Genomic DNA, 10,746 nt, shown 5'->3' on the forward strand with positions numbered 1-10,746 from the left:
CGTTATCTCTGAATCAAACTACAGGTCTCCCCACAGATAATGGTGAGAATTGTTCTGAGAACATCATGGAGGCAGCAGACATTGAGGCAGAGGTCAAGGGAGCGAATATGTCAGCCCAAGACCTGGCATGCTCTGAGCATGATTTGAGCTTTAGTTAGATTCTTACTCCCAAATTCCCATGCACTCATGACAAGGGAAACCCCAATATGCGGTATCATTCTAAGTCCATGCCAAAGGCTTCACAATTGATCATAGGCAAATAAAGCTCAACATTTCATTACATATAAGCAAGCAGTATTTGTGTCAAGTATATGAGGGGCTGGATAGATGACTTTTCAATTGTTTTTGTTTTTCCAGTTCAGATTTTCATAAAATGACTTTGACGATAGGTGATTTCTCAAGACTGTCACTCTCATGCGGGTTAAGCAAATGATTTAATCTTTTTGAAACTTGGTTTCCATAAAATGGCACGATTAGATGAGATGAACTCTAGAATCACCTCTTGATTTAACTCACTAGGTATGAAACTTCTATGCAAATAAGAAGAGAAATGGAAACAACTTATAAAAATAAATTTCTTCAGGTATTGTTGAATTGGGAATTTTCTTATGTCCCTAGTCTTCATGCCTCCTGCTTTCCACTCACCCCTGATCAAAGTGTTTGACTTGTTTTTTACTCATTTTTTCAGACCAGTATTATCAACTTTGTACAGAAACACAAACATGATTTCTCTGGGGGCATTCACTTTTGTCAAATTCTTTCTGTTGTCCGTTTCAGGATGTCTGAGTCTGATTCCCAGTGACCAATGAAGAGATAGAACCAGAGCATGATCACCGAGTTCATCCTTATAGGCTTCTCAAACCTGGGGGATCTGCAGATCCTTCTCTTCTTTATCTTCCTCCTGGTCTACCTGACCACTCCGATGGCCAGTGCCACCATCATGACTATCATTCTTCTGGATCAGGCTTTGGACACCCCTATGTATTTCTTTCTCTTTGTCCTCTCCTGCTCTGAAACCTGCTAAACCTTGGTCATCGTACCAAAAATGCTGACCAATCTGCTTTCCACAACTAGAACTACTTTTTTCCCTGGGTGTGCTGCTCAGCTCTATTTCTTTGTGGGCTTGGCTTGTACCAACTGTTTTCTAATTGCTGTGATGGGCTACAATCACTATGTTGCCATCTACAACCCTTCTCAACTACACAGTCATCATCAGCCATCCACCCACATACTGCTGGTTTTAGCCTCAAGCATCTGTAGTTTTCTGATCTCTGTAGTTGTCAACATCCTGGTGTTTACTGTACCCTTCTGTGCCTCCAATTGGATCAACCACTTCTGACATTTCCCCTGTCATAAAACTGGGCCGCACAGACATCAACATAAAGGAGATGGTTATGTTCTTACTCAGCATTCTGGTATTGCTGGTTCCCTTTGTGTTGATCTTCATCTCCTATGTCTTCATTGTTTCCACCATCCTCAAGATCTCTTCAGTGGAGGGACAGCATAAGGCCTTTGCCACCTGTGTCTCCCACCTCACAGTGGTCATTGTTCACTATGGCTGTGCTTCCTTTATCTACTTGAGGCCGACATCCCTGTACTTCTCAAATAAGGACCGACTTGGGGCAGTGACCTATATGGTGATCACCCCGCTACTCAAGCCCCTTGTCTACACCCTGAGGAACAAAGAAGTGAACACGGCTCTGAGAAATGTTCTCAGTAGGTACTCATTTCCCAAAACTGAATGAGTGAGTTGATAAGTCAGGGAAGTTATATTCATGAAAGTGTCTGGGGTAGAACTTCAATAAATATACCTACACTCTTTTGTCAAAAAAATAAAATAAAACAAGAAAAAAGGACCTCGGGTTACATTGATTATATTTATTGGAAAGTCCTTCTTCCTGTTTAGCCTATATTCATTGTAGAGGTTGTACCATTTGGTCTCCAGAAAGTTATGTGAGTGTGGCAAATTTCAAGGACTCAAGCCATGCTATTTTTGTGCATTGAAAATATCAGTTTTCTCAGATCAACACGACAAATGCTGCATTATTTTTCTAAGAATGTCCATCCTGTTAATATTCTTCCTACAGTGAAGGAAACAGTAGGGGATGTTGTTTAAGTCTCTGAATGCTTCTATATATATCTTTTGAGGTTTCAAATCAATATTTACAGTAAATACATTATTTATAGACAAAAAGAATAATTTGATTATGGATAAATGAGGAGAGAATCAAAGTTCCATGAGGCTGATGGTAGAGGAGAAAACATGGACTCTGGAATCACAAAGACCTAAGTTTGAATATTGATTTGGATCATTTTCCAGCCAAAGGCCATGGGCCAGACTTAACCTCTCTCATGTTCAGTTATTCTCTATGTATCATTAGACCTTTAACACCTTCTCAGCTGGGCACTGTAAGAACTAAAAGAATTAATAGATGTAAAGCAATTTGGTCCTCTTCTGATAGAAGGCATGAAAAATTATTAGTTTTTTTCTACTTCCCTTCATTTTCCTTTTTGCATTCCATAAACTAGGATTGTACTTAATACCAGTTGCAGTGTGAAAGTAAGTTGACCATCCAAGAGTTCTGTTTATGCATCTGCTACTATGTGCAAAGCATTAAACTAGGTACTGTAGGAAAAGAGTAATAAAAGTATGGTTGCCTCATTCTTTCATGTCTCACTATAAGAAATAACCAAATTTTAGTCACCTATAATATATATTATATTTATTTGGCTGAGTTTTGTTTTTGCTGTGAGTTTTGTTGAAGATATGTTTCAATAAAACAACATAATTTTATAAGAAACTAATTTCATAAGTGTTCATTTCTCAGCCTTCCACTTGAGCAACATGTAGTTTAGGAGCTCTTGGTTGGGTGTGTGGGGGGTCACATAACATAGTTTTTTTTAAAAAAATAAACTTATTTTATTTATTTATTTTTGGCTGTGTTGGGTCTTCGTTGCTCCACACGGGCTTTCTCTAGTTGCGGTGAGCAGGGGCTACTCTTTGTTGCAGTGCGCGGACTTCTCATTGCAGTGGCTTCTCTTGTGCCGAGCACAGGCTCTAGGTGCACGGGCTTCAGTAGCTGAGGCACACGGGCTTCAGTAGCTGTGGCACACGGGCTCAGTAGTTGTGGCTTGCGGGCTCTAGAGTGCAGGATTGGTAGTTGTGGCTCACGGGCTTAGTTGCTCCACAGCATGTGGGATCTTCCCAGACCAGGGCTCAAACTTGTTTCCCCTGCATTTTCAGGTGGATTGTTAACCACTGCACCACCAGGGAAGCCCATAAAATAGATTTAAAAATAAGTTTCCTGGGGCTTCCCTGGTGGTGCAGTGGTTGAGAGTCCGCCTGCCGATGCAGGTGATACGGGTTTGTGCCCCAGTCCGGAAAGATCCCACATGCCGCGAAGCGGCTAGGTCCGTGAGCCATGGTCGCTGAGCCTGCGCGTCTGGAGCCTGTGCTCCGCAACAGGAGATTCCACAACAGTGAGAGGCCCGCGTACCGCAAAATAAATAAAAAAATAAGTTTCCTAACATATTTCTTGTGTGAGGAGGTACAATAACTTAAATTCTGTGAAATGAGACTAAGTAAAACATGGTTTTTATAAGGATTAAATGAGGAAATGCCTTACAGTATATCTAGCTCATCTTTTTATGACTGGCTTATTTCACTTCGGAAAAGGGGAATTGTTGTTTGATGGTTACAGAGTTTCAGATTTGCAAGATGAAAAAGTTCTATAGATCTATTTTACAGCAATGTGAATATACTTAATACTACTGAACTGCACACATAAAAATGGTTAAGATAGTAAATTTTATGATTAACAAAGCTGAAATTTTTGATAGGCATTCATTTCCCACTGAAAACTTTCTCCAAAGCAAGGTCAGTGTGGAGGGATTAGTCAAGAGACTCAAGAAAGTTTCAGAAGCAAACTTCTCAAAATCATTTGCCAGTAATTAGATATCTATATTTGATGTTGAAAGATCTGATATTTGCAAATAAGAATGTAGGCTATATGTAATGTTTTCTTCTCTAGTTTACCCCATCCTCTTACATATGGCAACCTTGCCTCTAGCGTAGCCCTGGTTTCCCCCTCCAGCTTCTCTGATGTGGGCAGTAGCTTTTTTTTTTTAACATATTTATTGGAGTATAATTGCTTTACCATTGGGTGCTAGTTTCTGTGTATAAAAAAGTGAATCAGCTGTATGTGTACATATATCCCCACCCTCTTGCATCTCCCCCCCTCAACCCTCCCTATCCCACCCTTCTAGGTGATCACAGACCACTGAGCTGATCTCCCTGTGCTATGCAGCTGCTTCCCACTAGCTATCTATTTTACATTTGGTAGTATATATATGTCAGTGCTACTCTTTCACTGCATCCCAGCTTACCCTTCCCCCTCCCCATGTCAAGTCCATTCTCTACATCTGCATCTTTATTCCTGTCCTGCCCCTAGGTTCATCAGAACCATTTTTTTTTAGATTCCATATATATGTGTTAGCATACAGTATTTGTTTTTCTCTTTCTGACTTACTTCACTCTGTATGATAGTGGGCAGTAGCTATTAACCACTACCCCCCACATCTGAGTCTTAGGAGTTTTATCTACTATTCAATTAATTATGTGATCCACCTATAATCTCAGTAGACTACATCAGCATAGCTATTTCAATCTCTTTTATCCATTTATATTAAGCACTAAAATATGACTTCTCATCCCCAGGGTCTTTTCTATCCTTTTTAAAAGCTAAAAAGTTTTACTTCCATCTGCATCCTACACAAAACTATACAAAACTCCTGTTGTTTATGTCACAACTTTATACAATAGCTATAAAGTTCTATGCAGTTTGAACATAAAACTACCAAACTTTCCTGCCACTCACCGTGCCTAAAGATATTTTTCTTCTTGAATGTTATGGAAAAATACATTTACTTACAAGATAAAAGGAGATTGCTTAAATGCTGAGAGCACAAAGATTCAAGGCTGTAATCTAAAAACTCCAAGTAAAACTCGATATTCCTGAAAGATGCACTAACAATTATTCTATCCTTATGTGTATTTCCCTGAAACCTCTAGAGTAATATACACTGAACGTTGAGAAGGCTGTTCTTACCCTAGAAAAGAGGCAAATAATTATTTCATGTTTTATTCTAATATTTAGAGAATTGTAAGTTTGTGTTAATATGGTACTTTTATAAAATTTACAATTATTATTAAATTACTTAAGTAATTAGTAAAATGTAATAAATGAATCTGTTAAGAAAAAAATAATACAACAGCAGTGATATTATGGCTTATATAGCATAAAATTATAATTAGATAAATAATAAGTAAGCACCACTTACTCTGTCATAATAATCCTGTTTCATATGAACCTAGAACTCAGTTTGTGAAGCCCAGACAATGAACTAACTGGGAGCCAGGATTCTTCTTTCTTTCAGCAAAAATAACTGCATTTAAATATTAATTCTTGAGGAGACGTTCAAGATGGCAGAGGAGTAAGACATGGAGATCACCTTCCTCCCCACAAATACATCTACATGTGGAACAACTGCTGAACACCGGCAGAAAACCTAAGACTTCCCAATAGGCAAGAAACTCCCCACGTACATGGGTAGGGTAAAAGAAAAAAGAAAAAACAGAGACAAAAGAATAGGGACGGGACCTGCACCAGTGGGAGGGAGCTATGAATGAGGAAAGGTTTCCACACACTAGGAGCCCCTTCGCGGGTGGAGACTGCGGGCGGCGGAGTAGGGGAGCCTCGGAGCCGCAGAGGGCAAAGAGGAGAGGATAAAGCAGAGAGATTCCCGCATGGAGGATCGGTGCCGACTGGCACTCACCAGCTTGAGAGGTTTGTCTGCTCACCCGCCGGGGCGGGCGGGGCTGGGAGCTGAGGCTCGGGCTTCGGTCAGAGCGCAGGGAGAGGACTAGGGTTGGCGGCGTGAACACAGCCTGAAGGGGGCTAGTGAGCCACAGCTAGCCGGGAGAGAGTACTGGAAAAACTCTGGACCTGCCCAAGAGACAAGAGACCATTGTTTCCGGGTGAGTGAGGAGAGGGGATTCAGAGCACCGCCTAACTGAGCTCCAGAGACAGGAGCAAGCCATGGCTAACAGCGCGGACCCGAGAGACGGGCATGAAATGCTAACGCTGCTGCTGCAGCCACCAAGAAGCCTGTGTGCAAGCACAGGTCACTATTCACACCTCCCCTCCCGGGAGACTGTGCAGCCCACCACTGCCAGGGTCCCATGATACAGGGACAACTTCCCCTGGAGAACACACGGCCCCTCCGTCCCCCAGTCCTGAGTGAGCCAGAGACCCCTAATCAGCTGCTACTTTAACCCCGGCCTGTCTGAGTGAAGAACAGATGCCCTTCAGGCGACCTACACACAGAGGTGGAGCCAAATCCACAGCTGAACCCCAGGAGCTGTGCAAACAAAGAAGAGAAAGGGAAATTCCTCCCAGCAGCCTCAGGAGCAGTGGATTAAATCTCCACAATCAACTTGATGTACCCGGCATCTCTGGAATACCTGAATAGATAACGAATCATCCCAAAATTGAGGTGGTGGACTTTGGGAGCAACTGTAGACTTGGGGTTTGCTTTCTGCATCTAATTTGTTTCTGGTTTTATGTTTATCATAGATAAGTATTTAGAATATATTATCATTGGTAGATTTGTTTATTGATTTGGTTGCTCTCTTCCTTTTTTTTTTAATATATATAGAATTTTTTCCCTTTTTCTCTTTTTGTGAGTGTGTATGTTTATGCCTCTTTGTGCAATTTTGTTTGTATAGCTTTGCTTTTACCATTTGTCCTAGAGTTCTGTCTGTCCGTTTTTTGTTTTTTAGTATAGTTTTTAGTGTTTGTTATCATTGGGGGATTAGACTTTTGGTTTTCTTGCTCTCTTCTTTCTTTCCTTTTCTTTATTACTTTAAAAAATTTTTTATTTTTAATAATTTTCTTTTATATTTCATTTTAATGACTCTTTTATTTTATTTTATTTGATTCTTTCTTTCTTTTTCTCCCTTTTCTTCTAAGCCATGTGGCTGACAGTGTCTGGGGCTCCAGCCAGGTGTCAGGCCTGTGCCTTTGAGGTGGGAGAGCCGAGTTCAGGACACTGGTCCAACAGAAACCTCCCAGCTCCACGTAATATCAACTGAAAAGCTCTCCTAGAGATCTCCATCTCAACAATAAGATGCAGCTCTACTCAACGACCAGCAAGCTCAAGTGCTGGACACCCCATGCCAAACAACTAGCAAGACAGGAACACAACCCCACTCATTAGCAGAGAGGCTGCCTAAAATCATAATAAGTCCACAGACACCCCAAAACACACCACCAGACGTGGACCTGCCCACCAGAAAGACAAGATCCAGCCTCATCCACCACAACACAGGCACTAGTTCCCTCCACCAGGAAGCCTACACAACTCACTGAACCAACCTTAGCCACTGGAGACAGACACCAAAAACAATGGTGACTACAAACATGCAGCCAGCAAAAAGAAGACCCCAAACACAATAAGTTAAGCAAAATGAAAAGACAGACAAACACACAGCAGATGAAGGAGTAAGGCAAAAACCCACCAGAACAAACAAATGAAGAGGAAATAGGCAGTCTACCTGAAAACGAATTCAGAGTAATGGTAGTAAAGATGATCCAAAATCTTGGAAGTAGAATGGAGAAAATAAAAGAAACTTTTAATAAGGACCTAGAAGAAGTAAAGAGCAAACAAACAATGATGATCAACCCAATAAATGAAATTAAATATTCTCTAGGAGGAATTAATAGCAGAAAAACTGAGGAAGAAAATGGATAAGTGACCTGGAAGATAAAATAGTGGAAATAACTACTGCAGAGCAGCATAAAGAAAAAAGAATGAAAAGAACTGAGGACAGTCTCAGAGACCTCTGGGACAACATTAAATGCATTAATATTCGAATTATAGGGGTTCCAGAAGAAGAAGAGAAAAAGAAAGGGACTGAGAAAATATTTGAAGAGATTATAGTTGAAAACTTCCCTAATATGGGAAAGGAAATAGTTAATCAAGTCCAGGAAGCACAGAGAGTCCCATACAGGATAAATCCAAGGAGAAATACGCCAAGACACATATTAATCAAACTGTCAAAAATTAAATACAAAGAAAACATATTAAAAGCAGCAAGGGAAAAACAACAAATAACACACAAGGGAATCCCCATAAGGTTAACAGCTGATCTTTCAGCAGAAACTCTGCAAGCCAGAAGGGAGTGGCAGGACATATTGAAAGTGTTGAAGGAGAAAAACCTGCAACCAAGATTACTCTACCCAGCAAGGATTTCATTCAGATTTGATGGAGAAATTAAAACCTTTACAGACAAGCAAAAGCTGAGAGAGATCAGCACCACCAAACCAGCTTTACAAAAATGCTAAAAGAACTTCCCTAGGCAAGAAACACAAGAGAAGGAAAAGACCTACAATAACGAATTCAAAACAATTAAGAAAATGGGAATAGGAACATACATATCAATAATTACCTTAAATGTAAATGGACTAAATGCTCCCACCAAAAGACACAGATTGGCTGAATGGATACAAAAACAAGACCCGTATATATGCTGTCTACAAGAGACCCACTTCAGACCTAGAGACACATACAGACTGAAAGTAAGGGATGGAAAAAGATATTCCATGCAAATGGAAACCAAAAGAAAGCTGAAGTAGCAATTCTCATATCAGAGAAAATAGACTTTAAAATAAAGACTATTAGAAGAGACAAAGAAGGACACTACATAATGATCAAGGGATCAATCCAAGAAGAAGATATAACAATTGTAAATATTTATGAACCCAACATAGGAGCACCTCAATACATAAGGCCAATACTAACAGCCATAAAAGGGGAAATCAACAGTAACACATTCATAATAGGGGACTTTAACACCCCACTTTCACCAATGGACAGATCATCCAAAATGAAAATAAATAAGGAAACACAAGCTTTAAATGATACATTAAATAAGCTGGACTTAACTGATATTTATAGGACATTCCACCCAAAAACAACAGAATACACATTTTTCTCGAGTGCTCATGGAACATTCTCCAGGATAGATCTTGCGTCACAAATCAAGCCTTGGTAAATTTAAGAAAATTGAAACTGTATCAAGTATCTTTTCTGTCCACAATGCTATGAGACTAGATATCAATTACAGGAAAAGTTCTGTAAAAAATACAAACACATGGAGGCTAAACAATACACTACTTAATAATGAAGTGATCACTGAAGAAATCAAAGAAGAAATTAAAAACTACCTACAAACAAATGACAATGGAGACACAACGACCCAAATCCTATGGGATGCACCAAAAGCAGTTCTAAGAGGGAAGTTTATAGCAATACAATCCTACCTTAAAAACAGGAAACATCTCGAATAAACAACCTAACCTTGCACCTAAAGCAATTGGAGAAAGAAGAACAAAAAAACCCCAAAGTTAGCAGAAGGAAAGAAATCATAAAAATCAGATCGGAAATAAATGAAAAAGAAATTAAGGAAACGATAGCAAAGATCAATAAAACTAAAAGCTGGTTCTTTGAAAGGATAAACAAAATTGATAAACCATTAGCCAGACTCATCAAGAAAAAAAGGGAGAAGACCCAAATCAATAGAATTAGAAATGAAAAAGGAGAAGTAACAACTGACACTGCAGAAATACAAAAGATCCTGAGAGATTACTACAAGCAACTATATGCCAATAAAATGGACAACCTGGAAGAAATGGACAAATTCTTAGAGATACACAACCTGCCAAGACTGAATCAGGAAGAAATAGAAAATATGAACAGACCAATCACAAGCACTGAAATTGAGACTGTTATTAAAAATCTTCCAACAAACAAAAGCCCAGGACCAGATGGCTTCACAGGCGAATTCTATCAAACATTTAGAGAAGAGCTAACACCTATCCTTCTCAAACTCCTACAAAAAATAGCAGGGGGAGGAACACTCCCAAACTCATTCTACGAGACCACCATCACCCTGATACCAAAACCAGACAAGGATGTCACAAAGAAAGAAAACTACAGACCAATATCACTGATAAACATAGATGCAAAAATCCTCAACAAAATACTAACAAGCAGAATCCAACAGCATATTAAGAGGATCATACACCATGATCAGGTGGCGTTTATTCCAGGAATGCAAGGATTCTTCAATATACACAAATCACTCAACGTGATACACCATATTAACAAATTGAAGGAGAAAAACCATATGATCATCTCAATAGATGCAGAGAAAGCCTTAGACAAAATTCAACACCAATTTATGATAAAAACCCTGCAGAAAGTAGGCATAGAGAGAACTTTCCTCGACACAATAAAGGCCAACATCGTCCTCAATGGTGAAAAACTGAAAGCATTTCCACTAAGATCAGGAACAAGACAAGGATGCCCATTTTCACCACTCTTATTCAACATAGTTTTGGAAGTTTTAGCCACAGCAATCAGAGACGAAAAGGAAATAAAAGGAATCCAAATTGGAAAAGAAGAAGTAAAGCTGTCACTGTTTGTAGATGACATGATACTATACATAGAGAATCCTAAAGATGCTACCAGAAAACTACTAGAGCTAATCAATGAATTTGGTAAAGTAGCAGGATACAAAATTAATGCACAGAAATCTCTTGCATTCCTATACACTAATGATGAAATATCTGAAAGTGAATTCAAGAAAACACTCCCTTTTACCATTGCAACAAAAAGAATAAA

General features: G+C 39.4%; 1 protein-coding gene across 1 annotated transcript; it reads left to right on the plus strand.

The window, feature by feature from the left end:
* The first annotated feature begins 805 nt into the window (after window positions 1-805).
* Window positions 806-1,745, plus strand: LOC132594383 (olfactory receptor 10T2-like). The gene is given in 2 exon segments (XM_060291370.1): window positions 806-1,335; window positions 1,337-1,745. Coding segments are annotated over 2 exon segments (939 nt in total).
* The last annotated feature ends 9,001 nt before the right edge of the window (window positions 1,746-10,746 follow it).

Source organism: Globicephala melas, chromosome 1 (genome assembly GCF_963455315.2).
Source record: "Globicephala melas chromosome 1, mGloMel1.2, whole genome shotgun sequence".
In the NCBI taxonomy this organism is placed as follows: domain Eukaryota; kingdom Metazoa; phylum Chordata; class Mammalia; order Artiodactyla; family Delphinidae; genus Globicephala; species Globicephala melas.